This window comes from Epinephelus fuscoguttatus, linkage group LG3 (assembly GCF_011397635.1).
Source record: "Epinephelus fuscoguttatus linkage group LG3, E.fuscoguttatus.final_Chr_v1".
NCBI classification, from domain to species: domain Eukaryota; kingdom Metazoa; phylum Chordata; class Actinopteri; order Perciformes; family Serranidae; genus Epinephelus; species Epinephelus fuscoguttatus.
In genome coordinates, this window is record NC_064754.1 from 20800647 (window position 1) to 20823082 (window position 22436).

Here is a 22436-nt window from a genome sequence, read left to right on the forward strand (position 1 = left end):
CTCCTCCATGTCTGCCTAAATCATACTACCCTGTGAGGCAACTATTCACAAGATCACAAAATCATGAGTGAATTCAGCTCTGATTTGCTACACAGCCTGCCCCAACATGCTTCCATGGTAGAAACATGATTGCCAAATCTGTACTGGTGGACACATTTCTGTCTCTACAAACACTACAAAGTTAGCATCAAATGATTTGTCAGGTTTTGTTAACGTGTTCTTTGATCAGACATTTTCTGCTTAAAGTCATAACTTCACCAATAGTACACCATCATATCATGGGCATTAGGTACGATTTATTCCATTAAAATCTATTACTCCTTTCCCATCCTGCTCCACTACAAGCCAAGGCCGGTGCATGTGTCGAGGCTTGCACACACTTCCTGACCTCACATTATCAACCAGCAAGAAAAGGATAATATTTTCCCTGCTTAGCTCGAGCCCTTCCAGTGTGTTGCAGCGTCTTTAAGCTGGTTAATTGAGGCTTCCTCTTTGTGGCAGAGGCTGCAGCTTTCCCTGTAGACACAGGATTGACTTGGACTAACTGCCGGTGGATCTTCAGGACTAAGCTCCTCCATCTCCAGCTCGCCTGCTCCTACTGGGTTTCAAGGTCGAGGGGTCCCTTTTTGTTGGGAAGACTTAACTAAGAATGGGGCTGTAAGTTGACTTCAAATTTTTACAAAACCTGTCTCACAACAACAACTCATGTCTTTTTGTCTGACACCTATTTGTTTTTTATTTTGGAGCAAAGCAAGTCTGTAGATATCAGGAAATACAGTTCATACACATACAAGTGCAATGTGCCGACACAAGTGCTCAAACACACACACACACACACACACACACACACACACACAGGCACACAAAGAAAAGAGGGCAAATGCCTCCAGATTAGCACCATCTTCTAATCCCTGCTGGAGCCAGCCTTTTCTCCCTGCCTCTATCTTTTCTCTTCTTCTTTCTCTCTCCAGGCTGTGGTCTGAAGGGGCCTCCCTCCTCGGAGAGGCAGGGCGAGCGGGGGGCTTATATCTCCAAAGCCAATGTTGCAACGCTGGATTCATAGCACGCATAGCACTACCCCCTGCCAACTAATCCACCACCTAACACTCCTGAGGGCCCTCCCGAGGGCAGAAGGAAAGGAGGCAAGGGGGTGAGGCGGTGAGGGAGGCGGAGAGAGCCCCAGCGTGTTAACCTTGTCGCTCACACCCCTAAGGTTCCTAATTACTCACTACCCTATTCACACGTTCCCGTTGACGCCCAACAAAGCTTCGCATTTCCTCTCAAAACAAGCGACACCAGCGTGCTCCTCATTGTAAACTGGAAATAATCTATATTTAAATTCGTTTTCCTGTGTTATATTTCAAGTTTTTTTAAAGAGTATACATGTGAGGTTCCAATGTAAAATATTCAAAGCCCCCCCCTCCGCTCGACCTTCCATCCTGCATTGCAGCCCTGTGCATATTAGAGCTCATAATGAGAAAATCCATGATTGTTTTTCATAATTAACGAGCAGATCAAAGTCTGAGCCCACTAAGGAAGGCAGAGCAGCAAATGGTCGATATGAGGGAGCGAGAAAGGGAGAGGGACAGCAAGAAAGAGAATAAGAGAGATTTTAAGCATCTTCAGCTTAACTCTGCTGGTATACACACATGAATATGCCTAGGGAAATCATTTGCAGCTAATTCTGCAACTGGATCGCTTGGACATGGATTTCTGTTGAGCTTCGAGTGCAAAGATCAAATATAGTTTTAAAAAAAAAAAAAAAAAAGACCTTCGGGCCTTCTGTTCTTCAGTTTTTGTCAGAGACTCAGTGGATCTCTATGGACTGGCAAGACCAGCATGAGGAGTAAAATGGAGAGCATTACTCCATAAATTGTTCTACATCACAACAAATTTCTGAAATGTAACACATGCATGTGCACACAGTGTATTTACTGCTTGGTTCCATGTCAACACAATTCTTTGCTGCTTCCTTTAGAAAAATATCCAACAAAAATGTGTCTGATGCATGATTCCTCTGACATATGTGGAGCACAGTTTCTTTATATGTCTCACTCCCTTCATCTCACTATGCTGTGTACTCTTGTGCTCAGTTCTACATTGTTATTTATAGCCGGTCCCTCAGAACCTCCCAGCCTCATCATCATCTTCATCATCGCCTACATCCTGTCTGATCCCTCTCCTCCTTTTCAACTGGCAGCCGCAGGAGAAGAAAGCCAGGAGAAGAGAAAAGGTGCGGGACAAAACTATGGCGGGGCCCACGTCTTTTTTTTTTTTTTTTTTTTTCCTCGCATTTGTGAGAAGCTGCCAAAGTCTCCAGCTGCGCAGGGCTGAGGAGCTCGTCCAAACTGCTGAGGAGCTCCTCTGCAGCTGTCAGAGCTGTAGCTTGATGTCGTTACTGAGAGGCAGAGGGTGCAGAGGGAGAAGGGCAGCGGAGCTCAGCGCGCCGTCCCACAGGCTGCTTCAAATGAGTTCATGCTTAGAGCTGATGGAGAGGATGACTTTGCTGTGACACATTTTGGTTTGTGTCTCTATTGATCCCTGACAGTGTTGGCACAAAGCGATAGGGAAAAAAGACTCAGGTAGTGCTTCAGTTTAATTCAGACTGAGTGCACTGTTCAGCATTATTGAAATATTTGAGATAAAATGACTCTTTATTACTGAATCTGCACAGCAAAGACAACAGCTTTAGCAACCGTGTTCAAGCCTGTGTCTCTGAGGATGATGTGGAAGACTTCTGAAAACCAGTTCAAATAAAATTTAACAGTGCATACTGACAAAATTTGATTCTGAAAATGTCTCCATTAAAGCCCTGCCAGGTAGCAACATGCAATCCAGCCCATTACTACTTTTATGGCAACAAACAGGGTCTCTTTCTCTTTTATTGACTTCTATCAATTAAATCATGTTGTTACTGTTTTAATCATCGACTCTAAATATCAATTGGAAGTTGTAAAAGCTATGAGCACAAAAATTCATGTTTTCTTGGAGTTATTAGTGAGGATCATACCGCCACAGATACTAATCTTATTAAGCCGATCAGGTATTATCCATTATGTGACCTATTACATCAAATACAGATTCTTCTTCTATGTTATCATAAAATTCAGTGTTTCTACTATCAGTTAGCAGCCTGGCATGACTTCATGAATAAAAGCATGTTTTATTCGGACTGTAGTCCCAGGTCTCACGTCAACATGGATAAAAACGATCACAATGAGTTCCACACAGTGAGTTAAACAGACACTACATTTGGGGAGAAGACAGCGCTGGTATCAGCTAGTGTTGTCACGATACTGGAATTTCTAACTTCTATACAATGCCATGACAAATATCAATATTTTAAACAATTCTTAATACCATGGGGTAAAATGACACTGAGGCTAGACAAGATAACATTTTAATTAAAAGATTAATACCACAAGTGGAAGAAGAAAGACTGTACCAAACATTAACATTAAGAAAGAGTACTGGTGTATCAATACTGATGGAAATAAGTAATGAAAAATTGTTTAAATATCCTGAATCAGTATGTATCCATTAGTTAATATTTTCTAATAACTCTAGTATTGGCATGAGTCTTTGGGGAGAAAAAGTAGTTCAAATTAGAAACAGAAAGAAAGGAGTTTTTGTCTATTTCAAAAATATTGCCACTACTTTGAATTTGTGAAGCAAAACGAGGACAAGAACACTGAGAATATCTGGTAACGTGAATCATTCACAAAGTTCTATTAACCTGCAGCTACACGGTTGTTGTGTTCAGATCTGCTTGGTCGGTCTTTACCTTGTTTGTTGTTGACGTCCTGGGGGTGAAGACCAGAATGGGATCCTGGGGCGAAGTGCTCGTCACTGTACGTGATCAGCGGGGTGAGTGGGTGGACTGCATGGGACGGCTGTACCACAGGGACTTTGTTGGACTGTGGAGAAAAAAACCCAGGAAGATTTAAAAACAATATAAAAGAGGGCTGACATTACACATGAGCTTCAGCTGCATTACTCCATGTGCAGTATGGTCCTGTTCCCTGCTACATGATCCGGGGGACGTGTACGGCACATGTAGTGCAGGTGGTCTGCCTCCTTGTCGATGTAGCTGAAGCTTAATGATATGGCCATGAATTAAAGTAACTAAAGAACATTTCCTCCAATTCCTTCTCTTTTAGCAGCTTGAGCCCAGCACCTCAAAACTTTGTTTAGCCTAGGTCAGCAGGACTGAAAACCCTATTCCCTGAAGGAAGGGGGAAAAACAAGTCAAAAAGAGGTGCATGAGCATGTTTGAGACAGCAAAAGAGAGAAACAGAGCTGGAGTGAATAGGAGCGAGCGAGCGATAGAGCAAAGAGAGGGGAGAGAAAAGAGAGATTCGCAGGGTAGAGTTAGAGCAGAGGTCTTAGGCGGGAGATCAAAGGCAGTCATTAGCTGGTGAATAAGGGGAGTTCATTACAGAGCAAGAGCCGGGGGAAGGAGAGATGAGGGATGGAGGAGGAGGAGAAGGGGGTTGGCTATGGAGAGAGAGAGAGCGCTAGTGAGACAGATGTCTGCAGCGGTACTTAATGCAGGGGTAATCACGTCAACAGTGGCCTGACCACAGGCCCCCCATCCCCGGCTGACTCACAGAGACCTGCCTCCTGACAACTAAAATAGACCGAGCCAGGCCCAAAAATCCCCGGCCCCAACCCCCAGCCAATAGCGCTTACATGCTTCAGCAGCAATGAACACATGGCAATGCTTAGGCATGCTAAATCTACTATTCACAATCTGAGCCCAGAGCAGAGTTGGAGTCAAAATATCACCTCCACAGGATATATGGCTAATCGGAGAGACGTCAGTTCAGTGTTGGGTGAGACACGTCTTCCACCAAAACAGCTCGCACAAGCTTCGAATCAAAGGGTTTCATGAAATTGTAATCAGATGCTCTCACAGGAAGAGTCACCTGATTAATAATGTTGTTGGAGATACTCATCTAAATTTAGTATGAGCATAAATTTCTGAGGACACGATATAACTGAGGGACCGTCCTTTATTAGAGCTCACTTTGTTGTCCTAGTGAGGTGTCTGCCAAGGTGACATTCCTGCAGTGCTAAGTGGTGATTGGTACACACGCGCGTGCGCACACACACACACACACACACACACACACACACACACACACACACATATATACACAAAACTCCTTAGACACAGGAGTGGCTGGAATGTCTGCGTTTCCCCCGAACCTCTCGCAGACTGGCACCGGACTCAACTTAAGACCCCCCTCTCCCTCTCCCCACCTTCTGGGAACGTCCAAAGCGGGAACACAAGGGGCAGTATGTGTGCTGTATGGGTGTTCCTCAGCCACATGATGCATCATCTGCATCAGACTCCTTATCAGGAATGGAATCTCATCTCCCAGGGCCAATTTCGATCCCAGGTCCTTTCTCGATTACGCCATCATCTACCAAAGTCCACATTGACGCACTTGAGATGGCAACACACTGCCCACAAACACGTCAAATCCTGCCTGGATGCTAATTCAGCCCTGATGTGGAGGCTTTTCACATTAGCCCAGGTGAGTGCTGTTCTTTGACCCTGGTGAACAAGAGTCAAAGGTGACGGGATAATCTGCGAGAGTGGGAGTGTCAGACCTCATCCTACAGAGGAAAGGTCTTATTAGTAAGGGCTGCTAACCCTAAAGCAGGGCTAACCAGGACCAGGGTGGCTGGGACATGCCTACACCAGAGGCTAAATGATAGCATTCTCGCCCATATTATTTTACACCTCTCCTCTCCCATTTGTTATCCTGTGGGAATGAGATAAGAACATGAGGGATTATCATTTTAGCTGGAAGTCTTCTCCAACTTGTAGCACAGAGAAAATACAGAAAAAGTGAGTGGAAACCAAAAAGTTAGTCGCTCATACTTGTTCACACACATAAACTACGATACTGAAAAAAAATAAAATAAAATAAATAAATAAATAAATAAATCATAAAAAGGTGATTGACTCCTGAGCGCCCGGGAAAGCTAGAGGCTTCCGCCATAGAGAAGAAGTCCTCTTTTGTGCTTTTCCCAGTTACAGCTGTCAAATCCCATTTTTCTCAACTTCTTAATAAACTGCCTCCATTGTGGCAAAAATCCACCAGAGAAAAACCTGCAGGCCTCTGTGACCAATACACAATTTATGGCTATTTGGGTTCACATTTACATAAACTGCATGCCATAACTTAGCATGATTTACTCTCAGAAGAAAAGGGAGAGCAAAGAGGCGTCTTGCATCTTCACATCTCTCTTTGATGGGGAAAACATTATCAGGGTTAGGTTAAAGTCTCACGTTTTGATGGTTAAGTTATGTGCCGGGAGCTGTCACAGAGATTTTAATTCCTCCAGGTGGATACTTGTTGGCCTGCTGCGCCCACTTTGCAGCTCTTGGCAAGTTCACACACAGAAAGCACAACACCCTTTTACCAATTTCCTGGAGGAAGTAGTTGGAGACACTCAAGTGACCACAAGTGAGGGTCACAACACGTTGCTGCAGTCATCCCCCATCCTGATTCTGAAAGCCCTCAGCAGCAGCAGCGGCGGCAGCGGCAGCAGCAGCAGTGTTGCGACGGAGGGCGGCCATATTGGAGGTCCCTTTTATTGTATAGGAGAAATAATAGGCTTAGGATCTTTCTATTCATATTTTTCAGGGAGAGCGAAAGAGGAGAGGCGGCGAGGATTGAAAAGAAAACGTTCCATTTGGAATTTCATATCCAGGCTTGGCCGGCCCTTCTAAAGAACCCCTCAGATGTGGTTTTAAGAGAAATTCATTGTGCGGAACTGGAGCTGGCAGAAAGCCCTCCATGGAGGAGACACTCCAGTGTGTTTCAGCACGGGGAGCCAGTGACTTGGCGTGCTGTCTGAAATTGGGGGTGGGGAAGGGAAATGGGACGTTTCATTTTTGTTTCTTTTTTGTTTTTTTTGTTTTTTTTTTTCTAAGGGAGGATTTTTCTGACGGCACGCCGGTGTCTGTGAGCTTGTATTCTGTCAGATTCCACCAGCATCCTGCCATGGTTTCTGAGCACGAGCGTGTGTGTTTGCATGCGTGTCTATGTGGTATATGCAATAACTATCCCTGCAATATTGCCTTTTTAGCAACTCTCTCCCTCTCTCCCCTCACAGCACGGCTTTTGTACTCCACTCAATTATACCACTTCTGCAGAGTGGAGTGGAAAAAAGGGAAAGCGGGAATTTTATAATAATCACTTCCCACTTCTGTAATTTATATGCAATGAGGACTCTTCGCGCCTGCAGCTACAATCAAGTGTGTAGAAACCATGTGAGGTGTTTCACAAACAGCTGGGGAGATGGCAGCTCAAGTGGTGGCTATGGATTCCCATGCTGCTAAATCTTTTCACTCAGATCCCCTTCTCACCCCAAAAACCCTACCTAACCTACTCACGGGATTTTCTGCAGTGTAGAGGAAAAGGATGCACCACACACACACACACAAAATAAATAAATAAATAAATAAATAAATAAATAAATAAATAAATAAATAATACATATATATATATATATATATATATATATATATATATATATATAGCAATAATAAGGCCAAGCATATTAACAGGAGAGAAAAAAAGATGAGGCAAGAAATTGTTCTGTGATTGCAACCAGTATTAAAGAGTTTAGTGTACATTTTCAATAAAATGTTGACTGCCATCATCTGAGAGAATCACTGAAAATAACTATGAATCACTGGCAGGGAGCACACGCCCACCTCGGACTGTTTAAATACAGTCTTTGGCTACTGTTTCCACTCACAATGTGATCATAAAGGAGACAAGATTACAGATGGAAAGCCTCTGTAAATGCCGAAAGTTGAAGGATGAAACAAGGGTGTGCCCGCTACAGAAATCCTACAGAGTCACCATCAGACCAGGTGTTCACTCTCAGGTGTGTTTGTGTGCAAGCTGTCCGACCTTTTACCAACAAAAGTGAGCAAACATTCTCCCATAGTGGCTTTACAGCGCAGAAAAGAAAAGGGACTGTACCTCCCTCCTCCCTTCCCTCTTTACCAAAACCAGTGGAGACCAACCTGAGGAAGCTTAAATAAATAACCAATTACCATTCGCAGAGCGGGTTGAACCCCACCAGCTTCAAGTGGAGTGCTAAAAATGGAATGTTTTATTGGCAGGATGGCCCCTCGGCCAGGGGGCTTAATGTAACGAAACCCAATTAATGGAGAAGAAAGCCGGGCCGCCAGCAAGCGAAGGAGCGCCACGCGCCCGGGGTAATGAGACGAACAAGCGAAGCCAACCACAGGGACAGGAGTGGAAGAGGCTACAAATAACAGGAAAAGCCTACCCTGGAGAGACATTTACATCTGTGAAGCCCCCCTCAATCTCTCCTTCTCCCCCCCTCCTTTCATTTCAATCATAAATCCTGCGTGCTTTTCAGAGTCCAAAAGTTGAGAAGCGGTGACACTGTAGGCTGATGACAGTAAAAAGGGAAAAACACAAATGTATAAAAGGATAGCACAAACTTAAAGCACATTGGCGTTTGGTAAATAACTTAGATAACAGACATATATGTACCACATATGCAGTAGCTAAGTTGCAGCACAAATTTATCGTGCGAGGAAACGTCACGCTGTCCTCTAAATGCCACCGTTACACCCACACAAGCCACACGTACACACGCCACATTAACCACACATGACCGACACATGCCACTGTATTAAAATGGGACACGGAAAAGGCACATAGACATGCTGTAAAATACAGTCATGGTACATGGTGACGGGATCAGAGACTGCCATAACCACGCATTTAATGAATTTAACACATACATGCTACATATGCACACAAAGGAGCTATTAACAGCTGACTGTCTTCTTCCCCACCACCACCAAGCACAAGTGAATAGGACGAGGTGGATTACCCATCATCCTTCAGTTGGCATGAAGAGCGTGTGCTCCAAGCAAACCAATCACGCTAACGCTCATGCTGACATTCTGAACGTGCAAAGGAGATAATTTGTGTGAAATATGCCTGCCCCAGATGAAAAGACTTTATCCGCTTCTTAAAGTGTTCAACTCTTAATTTCTATATGTCGCGGAGCTATAAAAAAAAACTGAGGGAAGAGCAACAGAACATTAGAAATGATACAGTTGCTATTTTTCTTCTGTGTTAAGCCACAGTGAGTTAAGTAGAAACAGTGAAGTACTGTGATAACAGCCGGTCTGTTTTTAAAGAGTTCAAGCTTTAGAAAGGTCACGCAAGAGGTCACGGAGGTTTGAATTAGAAGCTGCAGTATGTGGTTGGGCAAGAGTTCAGTATCACTGTGTTAAATCATGCCACAGATACAGTGTTGTTTTACAAAATAATTTACTGTAGTCATAATTATTGTTTTAATGCAAAATGTAACTAAAAGAATTATTTTCTGTATTTTGGTAATTGTCAAAAAATCCCATGATAAGACCAAATAAACAGCAACTTGTTATTCAAACTCTCAGTACCTCAATAATAGAGGTGGGACTAAGCTATTATTTTGCAAATCACAAGTAAGTCTAGTCCTTGCACTTGAATTCCAAGTCAAGTCCCAAGTCAAGACAGACAAGTCCCAGGTAAAGTCCGAAGTCCTATACTTGAGTTCGAAGAGTTAGGATATGTTAAATTACCAAAGCTGTTGTGTACTTTCAAAAATTTTGTTGGAAATTGTTGTGTCTTCGTCTGTAATTTTGGACCAACCGATTTTGTGTACTGCAATGAATTTTTACCACCATTCAGTTTTTGTACGCAATCTTTGGTATCATTTTTTCCAACTGGCGCTCAGTAGCGTAACGTTAGTTCGTCATGGTTCTCCACTGCAACTTGACTGGATGCTGTCAGATTGGTCCCAACAATATGAATCAAGTGGACCATCTGGGGAGTGAAGTGTCGACTCGCTGGGAATGAATAGAGTTAACATTGGTTGATTCAGGAAATGAAGGGAAATAAATAGATACATGGCGCTCTTTTTAAGTAACACTTTTTAATCCTTAAGTTTTGGGGGGAGTTGTCAAGTATTTTCAAGTTAAAAGACTCAAGTCCATGCGAGGTCACAATCATTGCTGTTAGAGTCCATGTCGAGTTGGAAGTCTTGTTCGTTTTGTCGAGTCTGAATCAGCTTTTACGACTGGAACCTTCCGTCTACAACGGGCTTGAGACGCACCTTTGTTGAGGACTTGCCTCAGATTCCGGAGTTACGCTCTTATCCTGAAGCCTCCTTAAGGAATCTGATCCCGTTTGATTCGGTGGTGGAAACCTCTTGTGACCACATGCCTTTGCTGACGTCTACCCAGCAGGATTCGAACCCTGGGCCTTCTGCATGGAAGATGAGGGTTCTAACCACTATCAAATTTGTGACTTGAGTCTGACTCGAGCACAAGTCATGTGACACAAGTCCACATCTCTGCTCAATACTCTACCCATTTGTTCCTAGTGAAGATGAAAATCTTAAAAAAAAAGGTCATGAGTTAATACCTTCACTTTTAAAAATATGCTAATTTAAGACGTTTTTGGAAAATATGACTCAAACAGGAGTAAACAGTGCTTGGGACTATTTTCTGTGGCGAATTAATACACATGAGTATTTTGGCAGCAGGACGATGTATGTTAGACTTCATCAAAATAAACTGCAGTGCCCATGCTCACTGAAAATTAAATCAGTCAGTGCAACATAGTGTTTTTCATATAGTTTGCTACTACTTTGTAGGTGTGTGAATCACCAGTTTCATCTTATTTAGGAAGGAGGTGTGCTTAGACGGGGAATTTTAAAATAAGGGTCCTTAAAGTCCTTTAAGTGTTTTATAAAATTAGACTATTTTTATATGTAATTCTACATTCTTATTTATATTGTTAAATAACTATTTAGGAAGACCTGAGATATTGATCCCCATAATTAGCTATATTAGCACGCTCTGATGTGGTATGTCCTGAGCATATAATGACAGGTTTCATGTTTCTTGGCCACATGAAGGACTGTCGGCATTTTCACACTGTCCAAGCATTAGGTGGAAGTTGATCAGCTCCAAGTGGTGGTCGGCTCCTCCGCTGTTGTATTTGCAGTGTGTGTGTGTGTGTGTGTGTGTGGTGGAGGAGTAATGGGGGTTGGGCCGCAGCTCTGGCAGAGCCCTGGGCGAACTGCAGGATGTTCACCTTGCGGCGGGGCACAGGGCTCATTATCACCGCAGGACCTGGTCACATCAAAGGACTGAGGAAAGGGCAAACATTCTGCTGAAGTGCCACTGTCAGCAGGCCTGCGAGCGCACACGCAAACACATACACAAAAGGCAGACCGCACACACACTCGAGCACCCACTAGGCATCACCCCCACAAAGAACATGGCTGCTCTCTGCAGCTCCATCACTTGCCTTGGATCTTTTGAGACATGCTAAGCAAAAATCCCAACAACACCTCAGATAGCCCAGAACTGGGCCATTTCTCAGCACCGGAAGCAGAAATGAGACATAAGCACAGCTACCTGGTGTATCTGGACACTGTCAGTGTGTCTAACGGTATTAAAATCTGAGTCATAGAGCCTTCAGCTGCGTCATTTACCTGATCAGCTGTATGTTTCAAACCAGGGGCGATGTTAATGTTGGGGGCCATATGTTTGAACTCAGCTGTTAAAAGCTGACCACAAGCAGAAAATGTTTTGGAGCACACTTTATTTTTCTTCCTGAATCAATCGTCATCCCTCTCCAGCAACTATTTATAGCAACCCTGCTGCTGCATTAACACACTGCATGATTTATCATTAGAAGCCAGCTCTGGTCTGCTGAGTAGCTGCATTCATGCCAGGCAGCGCGGTGGTGCCAACATCCACATTCAACAACAACACTCAAGAGGCCCTGAGAGATGTACACAAATAAAATCGCAGCACAAGCTAACTTTGTGTGGCAAGCACGCTAAAACCTTAGCCTCTGCACAATACCAGAGACGGAGAGAAAGAGGGAGAGAAAATGCAGTGCAGAATGGGGGAAAAGTGCTGATGAGTTGCCTTATGCAGGAGCTTCATAGATCCGTCGAACAAGAGCGGATTTGCCTGCTACACCTAGATAGTGTTTCCCCCCCTCAGCTTTCGCCCAGGTATTCTGGGCATGAATGGCTGTCAGTTTGGATTTGGGAGCTCAGCGTTGAGGGGGAAAATAGAGTCTGGTGGGGGTCTTTGTGTGTCTCTACCTGTGGAGACGAGAGCTAGAGACAGTACTCCGATGCAACATTGCACATTACATCAACGGAAAGGAAGGGGTAAATATTAGCATTGCAAGCTAGCGGGGAAAAGCTGGACGAAGGCAGACAGCAGCGGGCTGTAGAGGCGCTGCCGTGTTTTTGCGGGGACGGTTTTCAATGGCACACACTAGGAAAATGTGGATAGGGAGGTGATTTAAATGAGAGCTGCTTCTGCCTGAGCTGTAGAGAGTATTGACCTAGTTTTCCTTCTGTATTTCACTCAGACAGATGCACACCCACCGACATAACGTGTAAGAATAGAAGTAATAAAAATATTGATGGGCTGGTGAGCCCGTGCCATTGACGACTTAATGTAACAAAAATAAAACCCACTGAGAAATGAATTAAATTTGTAAACCGAGAACAACCTTGTGATAGGGTAACCTAGTATGTGGGTTACGTAATGCTTGAAAAATTGCAGGTCACAAGAAGCCCCATTGCCTCAGGTGTCATGACACCTGTGTCCTGGCCTTGATCTGAACTTTTGACCCCGTAGTCACATGATCAACATGTTTCTCACCTCAGTGAGCAGAGCACAGAGCTTGAAGCTACACACATTCTGTGTCTTTTGACTCAATTCATTTTGACATAATTCGACAAACAAGCAGACAAAGCTGTGTTTTTCTTTATGTTACAAAGTATATGGACCATTTTGGTCCTGGTCATAATGAGACAAGGTTCATGCCACAGTGCTAAGAAGCCTTCATGGTTGTGGATCACATTGCAAACCTTTCGGCTCATTCACATTATAGACCATACAACAATACCAGCAGCCCACTGTTTGGGTGTGATTCCACGTTTTAAGGGATTAACTGGTAAAGACTACCAACAACTGCCTTTCAGCCTGGAATTAGTCATTAATCAAACCACACATTTTAGGGTTTCTTTCCAGCCAGGCGCACACGCCCCTGTAAAGATCTGAATGAGAAGCACAAAGCTATTCAAATCTGATCCCCTCCGAACAAATGGCTTTTCTCCATCCCCACAGAAGCGGGGAACACTTCAAGAACCTCTCCAAGGATCTGAACGGTCACACGAAGACTCCGCCCCATCAATTAGCTCTGTGGCAGGGTTTTTTGTGGGCTTTAATACAAACAAAACAATGACCATGTACAACATGGCAACGGACAACGTCTGCTTATCCCTTGATACCTCTAAAGAAATGGTAATAGTGAATTTCTGGAGTACAAAAGGGGCTCCTTAGGCTCAGGGCATATGGTTACAGCAACATTACAGGGCACACTCGTGCACCTGATGCCACAAATCTGAATGACAAGCCATACAATGAACACACCGGGGTTGTAATTCAGATGGATTTATTCATAGTGGATTGCTCATATGTCTTAACATAATCTCAATCGTATATTAAGAAAGCAATGTCAAATTAAATGAGCTTAAAGCTGTGACATCTTTGAGTAGCTTGAACAAAATTTCTTCTTTAGGTGTCAGTTACGTAGAACTGAAACAATTAGCTGATCGACTGAAAGCTCGTTTTTGTTACATTTTAAGTAAAAGTGTCAAACATTCAAATGTGAGAATAAAATGTCTGTTTTATATGTATGACCGTGAACTGAATTGCTTTGAGGTTTTTTGTTGGTCAGATGAATAAGCAATGTAAATATGCCACATTTTGTATTTTAGACTGCAAATTCTGGCAAATGTCAAAATGACACTTGTCCAAATATCTAAATCATACAAATGGGCATAGTAAAATACCACAAAAGGCTGCAGCATGAGGCTACTATCAATGTATACCTCTAATGCCTATACCGGTAACTCTTATTGAATGAAGGCAAGACATAGTAAAATGCTGGATATTTGGTTTTATGTAGTGAAAGTTCTGAGCTATTCAGATAACTGCTGGGTGCGTCAACATGTGAATGATCAAATTAAACTGTCTTTCGTTTACTGTATCACCTTAAGATGAGTTCATGTTAAGTTCTGTTATAGTTGTATTTGATCATGTTCACACATCTTTACAATCATGGGAAGCATAATTTATGAAGCACAGCTTGAAGTACCAATATCTAGCATAGCAGTAGTAGGCTTTAGTAATCCTAGAGTTGTAATCCCAGAGACTTTAATAACCTGTTTTCACCATAGACTATAAAAATAATGAGCGTAGCCACCGTGACGTCACCCATTGGTTTGTGGACTCCTGTTTGAAGCTTTGAGTTGGGCATCTCAGCCGTCATCATCGTGAAATTTTTGAGTCAGAAGTGATCATATTTGGATGAGAGGGTGGAGCTGAGGAGAAACGAGGGGTGAATCTGACTCAGGAACTGTGATGACACCTTGCAGACAGCCAGTCACTAAAAGTGGCCACGCCCCTAATTATGCGTAACTTTAGGCCTTAATAAAAATGTGAAATGGTGAGTTATATAAAAAACCATCCCTGTATGGTTTTCATGAATGTTGAAATTAGCTATAGAGGCCAAAACTGTTTTATGCACCAGGCTGTAAACATGTTTATTTCTGCTGCAAAGTTGGTCTATGGAGATTGACTTCTTCTTGGAGCCAGCCTCAAGTGGCCATTAGAGGAACTGCAGTTTTTTAGCACTTCCAAGCTGGCTTCATTTATCAGTTCTGGAGATTGCCGCTTGTTTTTCACCCTTTCATAAGATGGACCCACATTAAACAGGCTACGTAACCACTGTTGAACTTTTCAAATGAAAGTCAAGCACAACCTCTATATCACTGCTTCAGCACATAAGGAGTGTCAGTGTGTGCAATGAGAGAAATGCAAATTAAGATTTGTGGTGCGGGGGAGCGGTGGGCACTTCCATTTCCCCCATCTTTCATCTCAAAAGATAGATACAGTGGGGGTGGATTGATTTGATGTTTTGATGCATTGTTTGATGACGGGCAGCTCAAAGTGGAGGATGCCTCTGTGATGTCTCTCCATTGGAGGACATGAAAAGCGTCACCTGGCCCCTGAGCCGAGGGGTTATGGCTGCTAGTGGATTTAAGGGCTCCTGCTGAGCTGGACGGTGGCTCCATTGATGCCACATAATCCATTCAGCGTGACCTTTATATTTTTAGAGTCAGCTCCACTTCCCTGTCAGCCTGCCTTGTTAAAACTATCGCAGACATCAAGGTCCTGATCAACTACGTTCTATTATAACAGGACGGTATATGTAATTTATTCATTGTGTACATCCCACGAGGAAAATAAGTGCCTTCAATCACCGACCGAGCAGTTGGATGATCAAAAGAAACATGGAGCACAAGGCGAGCTCATCAGATGAACAAACACATTCTTGCTAGATATCTTTGTGGGTTTCATCATCCTGCATCAAGTGACTGCTGACGAAAAAAACAAAGCCTTGTTCTCATCCCTGTGACATCAGCTCTTACAGACAGCGCAGGGGAAGAATCAAAGCTCAGGCAATCATATATTTCCAATTAAACACTAATAATGTGAATCTCTAATTTCTCCTCTGCCCTCCATCCAACCTCCAATTAATTGTTTCTAAAACCCCAAATGAAAATATCATAGCTTAAAAAAAGTCTTACAAATAAATAATCTCATAACGTACGCTAGGTGGTATTAGTCATGAGCATCAAACTCCTACCACGTTCTAGATTTGCCTAAACTAGGAGCAGACATAATTGGGATAAATCTCCTCAGTAAGCCACATAAAAAAAAGCAGAAGGGTGTAAATTGTTACACTGCTGCGTGTTAAGACACTGAAACAGTTGCACAGATCAGACGAACTGCAGCAGCAGGGAAAGAGCAGCATTCAGCTCTGCTGTTTTCCTCTGTGACTTGGGGCCACTGAGTTTTTCTCCAGCCATAGTAAATTGGGCGCCCGGGGCAGGAGCCTTGGCCAAGCTTGCATTTCGGAGCCGACTGTGGAGGGCATGAGGGATAGAGATATGGCACTGGAGGGGGGACAGGACGGTGGATGGTGGGGGAGGACTGGAAGCGCAGTGGAGGTGACATTACGCACGTTTTAACACAAAAGAGACCTGGCTCGTTAGCACACTAACTAGGAAGCTCCATGGCAATCAGTGCTCGTCATTCTTTCTGTTCTCTCTATCCACCTCGTCATAAATATGGCTACATCTGCAAGTGTAATCACTCCATTGTACTCTGATTTTCTGCTCTGCTGGACAGCAGCATGGCAGCCTGCTTTTCAGCACCTCTCCCTCTTCCCTCGATCCCCTCCTTTCCCTCAAGTGCCCTCGCCTGTTCCTGGCTACTCCTTTGCTGGTGAGGCCGGTGTGTCTCGCAGATTACAGAGCTCCGGTCGCTCAGGTAACAAGAGTCACTAATCTGGCTGGGGTTGAATTACACATAATTGCCTCGGCACCATGATTGATTTCAGCCCTGGAAAGGAAAAGACGACGGCTCCCCCCCAAAAAACACCCCCCACCTCCCTCCCTGCCTCTCTCCAGCGCTCACGAGCGGCAGCCAAGACTCTCCATCTAGTAGGAGGCAGGAGGCTTTGAAGAGATCAAAGCCAAGGCCGGGAGCAGTTGCGCGCCCTGGGAATACGGGAGAGAGGCTTTCTGCTCCTCAGCCCTATTTTCTAGCGTCATGTCGGATTGCAGCTGTATTGCATTTCGCCAGTTTTCTTAATGCTCTTGGTTTTGACTTTGACATCAGTGATCCCCCCTCGGTTTCTTCAAAAACAAGGGGGGAGGAGAAAAAAAAAAGAAAGTGACTGAGAAAGAAAGAGAGAGAGGGGGAAGAGAAGGAAGGAAAGAAAAGAGAGGGGGGTAAAGAGATCTACAGACTGATTTTTATTTTCACAACTCTATAATTGGCCAGTTCAAAGCAGAGGAGGGGAGAATGTAGCATTTGTTTTCAATTCTGCAGCCGATATGAAAGGAGCGACAAACTTTTATGGGTTTCCCAAAAATTAAAGACAGGCTTTTTTTTCACAGTCAAAGAACAGTGTGTTTTTTATGGCCGAGACCACACAAAATGAACTGATAGCAAAGCCCTCCTCTTTGTCCTCCCACAGAAAGCTCAACAGTGTGGTGTAGCTCTCACACTCATGCATGTGTGTTTGCGCGTGCGTGCGCACCAAGTCTCAATCGGGCACCCGTTTAGTGTAGTTGGAAATTGTTAGACAGGGAGAATGTGGTGCGATGTTTAGCGCAAAAACACAAAAGGAGGCACAAAGAAAGCTACATCCATCCATTCATTTAACAGCTCTGCTAATAAAGCCTGGTGGCGAGAAGGCACCCTTTGTACTGTAACTATGCAGGCCCTATACCAACCTCCTACACTGGGGACCATTAATATTTCAGCGCTGTCAGATACACATTGCATGTGAGCCTCTTTAGCACTCACACCCACAGCAGAAAGAAATAATGAGCTTCTGAAAAATATGAAACAGCAAAGAGAAAGGAGGGAGGGAAAGAGCGCGCCAGAGACTGACCAACTTCATACAAAACAGAGCAGCTATTGATCACAGCTCTATTTCTTAGCTGGACAAAGTGAGGGCTGTTTGAGCTTCTCTGAAGTCTGGACACAGCCGGCAGGATTTGCACCCATGTTTCACTCCTGTGGTCCTATTGTTCCTCTTGCTGCAGTTTACTAGCTGGAACACTGCTCGCCTCTATATAGACCTACAAGCTGTCAAGATGAAGTCAATAAAGCTATTCATGTTTTGACTTATTTCATGACTGCATCAGCGAGGTGCTGAGATCAGCTTTGAAGGACTGCTGTCAAGCTTCAGTCATGGATTAAAGACTGACCCCGGTCAATGAAGCTTGCGCTGTAAATGTATTTACCAAATAATGACTGTAAAACTACTTTTTGAAGCCAACAAAACATCTTTGCCAAGAGCAGGGCTTGGTATTGGGAACTTGATACCTTTAAAGGTATTGACCGAAATAACCCAGTACCAAGTGGCGTCGAAACTTCTCCAGCCAAACGACACCTGCATTTGATCCTTTTTGCACCCAAATCTAGACAAAAAAATCTTTGTATGGTTCTGCTCCCAGGCAATCATCACAAGCGTTCTTTGATTCAATCTGATATGCCCACCACCGCAGCGGCTACAACTCGTACAGTCTGTCATGTGGTGAAGTCGAGTGCCGTGTGTTTGATGGAGTTGGCAGATCAGCGTGCTGAGATGCCAACAAAAAATTCAAAAGTATGGGAACACGCCTGTGGCATGTTACGCAATTGAATGCCTCCATTCACATGATGGGTACTGGATAATGCAGAAAAAAAAATGTATCAAATGAAGGACTCTGTTGGTATCATTTCAAGGGCACTGGGACTGTAATTTTTTAAATGATACCCAGCCCCGGCCAAGAGACAACCACGTCCCACACTGTCCCATTAACTAAGCACAGTCATAACATCACCAACAGTTACGTCAGTCGCACAACAAATTGACAAAAACACTCTCACACACACACACACCACCCTCCAGTCTCCATTTCTGATCCGCCCTTACAGGAAGTCCACACCCAGGCCATTCAAACAGAACTGGGCATAAGGGACAACCTTGGCGAGGCCCTCCACTGACCCCTGGAGATCAGCGGCAGGCTGCTGGTGAAGAGTGAAGTCCCCTGAGCAGGTGTTGTGGGCCTGAGTGGCGGCTGGCCGGGAAAAGCCTGACTGGCTGGCTCCAGGCAGCGCTGCTTGATTGGTTAAGCTTCATCCAATTCAGAGGGAGGACGGGGAAGCGAAGAAAAGTGTCATCATCTATGAGTGCTTTGCTCTGAGCGGTAACACATGCCCAAAATAAACATCAACCGGGGTTAAGTGTGCGCCTGCATGTCACACTCACAACCATGACACTCCCAATTGCTTTTCTCACACACATACAGAAACACACATTTCGCCATTTAATGATTTTAAGTTCTGCCTTTCATCTGTGTCACTTAAATGGAAACAAACAGAAAGAAGTCAGAGGTTTGATTAAATCTACTGCCTGTTCTTTTTCTTTTTGTTGTTTTCTGATGCAATTGATGACCTTAAAATTGCCTTAATGTGTTCAAATAACAAAGATAATACTTCAGGAACAAAAATTAAAATCATTTGTTTAAAGGTCTAGTGTGTCGGGTTTAGTGGCATCTAGCGATGAGGTTGCAGAGCTGAAACTTCTCCTGTGTGCCAAGCGTGTAGGAGAATTTTATCAATTTTTGATGGCATTATAAATGAGGCAGTGTGGTGCTACAGAGATATGAGGGGTCTTCAAATCATATTCCAGACATAGGGGAACATGCTTGTTTGGGACAGACCCCAGAAAAAAAAATCCTGTCATCGTCATTTTTATTTATTTGATTTTTTTCTTTTGTAAAATTATCTAAAAATTACCATTCCAAACAAAACTGTGATGCATATCACAGTCGCAGTCTGATTGATTTGTATATATCGTGCAGCCCTAGAACTACTGTGGCCAACGCAAAGATGCGAAACTACGAATAGCCCTATCTAGAGCCAGTGTTTGGTTTGTCCACTCTGGGCTACAGTAGAAGAACATGGCGAACGCTCCATATATAGATATACACAGCTTATTCTGAGTTCTGCGTTCTAAAACACAGCCATTCTTATTTTCATACAATTATACCAAATGAAAACATAGATAGGAATATGATACACCATTTTTGCCAGTATATGCAAATCCTTCACACATTTTTACGAAAAATAAATCAGTGTGCCCTCACACAACAAGAAAAATATAATCAACCAGAAACTTAACCCTTGATCGTACTACTTTTAGTTCCCATCTTATACAACAATGCATATCTCTCAGTCCTGGTGGAGAATCACTCTGCTGAGCTCCATTTAACCAGATGAAACACACTGATAAGGTGATTGCAACCACATGGCGTCATTAGCAGCGTGCATATGGAGTAAATGTGTCAACCAGCATCACCATACAGCGGAGGACGAGAAGGAACCTTGGCGTTAATGGTGCTGTTTATAAAACACTGCGACCCCGGCGGCACTACAAAGACTCTGAGACGCCAAGTGTTTCTTCTGTGTGAGGTCCCTGCTGCTGTCCTTCATGTGTACACACACATTTTGCCCTTTGTTAGAGCTGCTCGGCAGATGACATTGATGTCAGCGTGACTCTTTGATATGTACTGATTTGGTATATGCAGCATTAAATAAGGCAATTACACTTATGGCATTTGACAGCTACTGTATTTCCTTAATTTATTTTCTGATGTAAGTATACATAAAGACAGTACTGTTCAAGGCTATGTATAGAAAATGAGCTGACAGTGGGATGGTCATATGGCGTCCAGCTACTTAAAGGCAAAATGCTGCTTTCAGCTCTAGTAAACTTCACACAGCATATCCACCCTATAGTGAGACTTAAAAAAAACTACACAAGGTGCCATAAGCTGCCATCTAGAACATTATGTGTGGACATGGATGGCTGCTGGTAAATGTAGTGTTCTCTTTAACAGGGATCTTCCACGGTAGTGCTGGGGGCATGAGCTCAGGACACACATGGCACTGAGGGACACCAGAGCGGTCCTACCAAATCCCGTTAGGTAAGCCTGGGTTAGTGATTCCACGCTGCGAGACACTGGCTAGCAGATCCGTCACGTTCCCACTACATCAAAGGAAAGTACAGCGCTGCACCCCCTCCACACCCCCTCTTTCTCGCCATGAGGATCTGCAATTGAGGGTCCAAAGGGAAAAAAGAGTGCACGGGCAAAAGGAGAGGGAGCTCTCTTAACTCCCCCCACCACCACAGCAGAAAAACTCAGCTTTAAAAAAAAAATTAAAAAAAAAAAATCAGCGATTCAATCCGCTCTTCTCCTCAAGCTGTTGCTCAAGACCATGAGACTGTTCCAACACAGCTGGAGATCACCAACACATCTTCACAGTCAGGTGAAAAACCTCCCTCTCTCTGCACTATCAACATTTCAGAACCAAGAGCAGGCAGTTGTGTCTTTATCTTGTCAACCATGCATTTATGAGTTTATTCAAATGGCTTTGGTAGCATGTCATGAGCTCAAAGGATGTAGTCTTTCCTTTGGGAGCATATAAAACAGTTTTTTGTCCGTTTTTAACGAGGGGAGGATGTTAGTGCAACAACAGCAACGTAATCTGGGAATAGATTTCAGGTCATTTAAAAATATGTACCGTCCATCACGTGCATGTTGATCTTTATTTAGAAGCTGTCATTTTCAAATCCTCATGGAGTCTGGGAGGCTGCAGGACCACTTATTTCAACGATAAGACGAAAACACCTCAAAGCATTGAACTTCTTGTCTTCCACATATCAAACCTGGAGTGATGACATCCTAAATGCTTTGAAGATTTATACTTGGCATCGGTTATCATCAGTGCCATTGTGGGGTGTTATGATAATTCTGACCAACATCTTAAAAGCATGTTTTATTTGGCAATTTAAAGACTCGGAGGCCAGAGGGAAAACAACCCTTCCCTATCTTCATACCCTTTGCTATTTTTACACACCAAAAGTTATAACAACAGAATCATTAAATGTAGTCAAGTCTCTTCACATTATCTGAAGCATCTGAGAGAGAAACACTAACCCTGATCAAGACGACACATAATAATCAGTGTACTTCTGTCTACTTGAATAACCTGATAGTCTTTTCTTTTTTTTGCAGTAACAAATACAATTTAAATAAGCGAACCTGTTCCTTTAATCAAGCTAAAAAACAAAACGTAACAAAGATAGATTTATTCTGGAGAAATTTCTATTTTGAAGATAAGTATCTAGATACGGGTGGTATCAATGTATTACAGTATACGAGGGTAATTAAACATCCCAAAGGTATGATTTTCAATGCATTAAAAACACAGATGCTCCTCTTTGTATTAAACTGATATGGATATGCTGTATTAAGCCACTGTAATGCACAGCATGCGCCACCAGAGTTCAGTCTTTACTGGTGGAATAGGCAGCAAAGCTGAGAAAGGTGGCGACTGGGAGTGGTGGGGATAACGTTACAGGAGAATTAAAAAAGGAAAATACCTCTGCCCCTGTTTGGATAGTCACGCATACCTTTATCTTGAGATGAGTTCTTCCAACTAGAAAGCAGTTTATTAGCCACATGACTTTATTTAGCACATCATCTCCGTTCAGCTAACTGACGTGTTGCTATCTGTCGCGGCAACAAGTGTCATCAGAACCTCCGGCAAGACAGGCGCTTATTTCAAATCTATTTGTCATTCTATGGAATCTAAGTCTATTTAAACCCAGATATATTTGTGAAGTGTAGCCGAACTCTACAGA

The 22436-nt window shown here is 43.5% G+C and overlaps 1 protein-coding gene across 5 annotated transcripts in view; it reads right to left on the minus strand.

The window, feature by feature from the left end:
- lef1 (lymphoid enhancer-binding factor 1) overlaps nt 1-22436 on the minus strand; it is a 129863-nt gene that overhangs the window by 17705 nt on the left and 89722 nt on the right. For all 5 annotated transcript variants that reach the window (XM_049569345.1, XM_049569339.1, XM_049569322.1 and 2 more), the window contains one exon: nt 3785-3917. In XM_049569345.1, coding sequence (XP_049425302.1) covers nt 3785-3917 — 133 coding nt within the window. The remainder of the gene's footprint in view (nt 1-3784; nt 3918-22436) is intronic.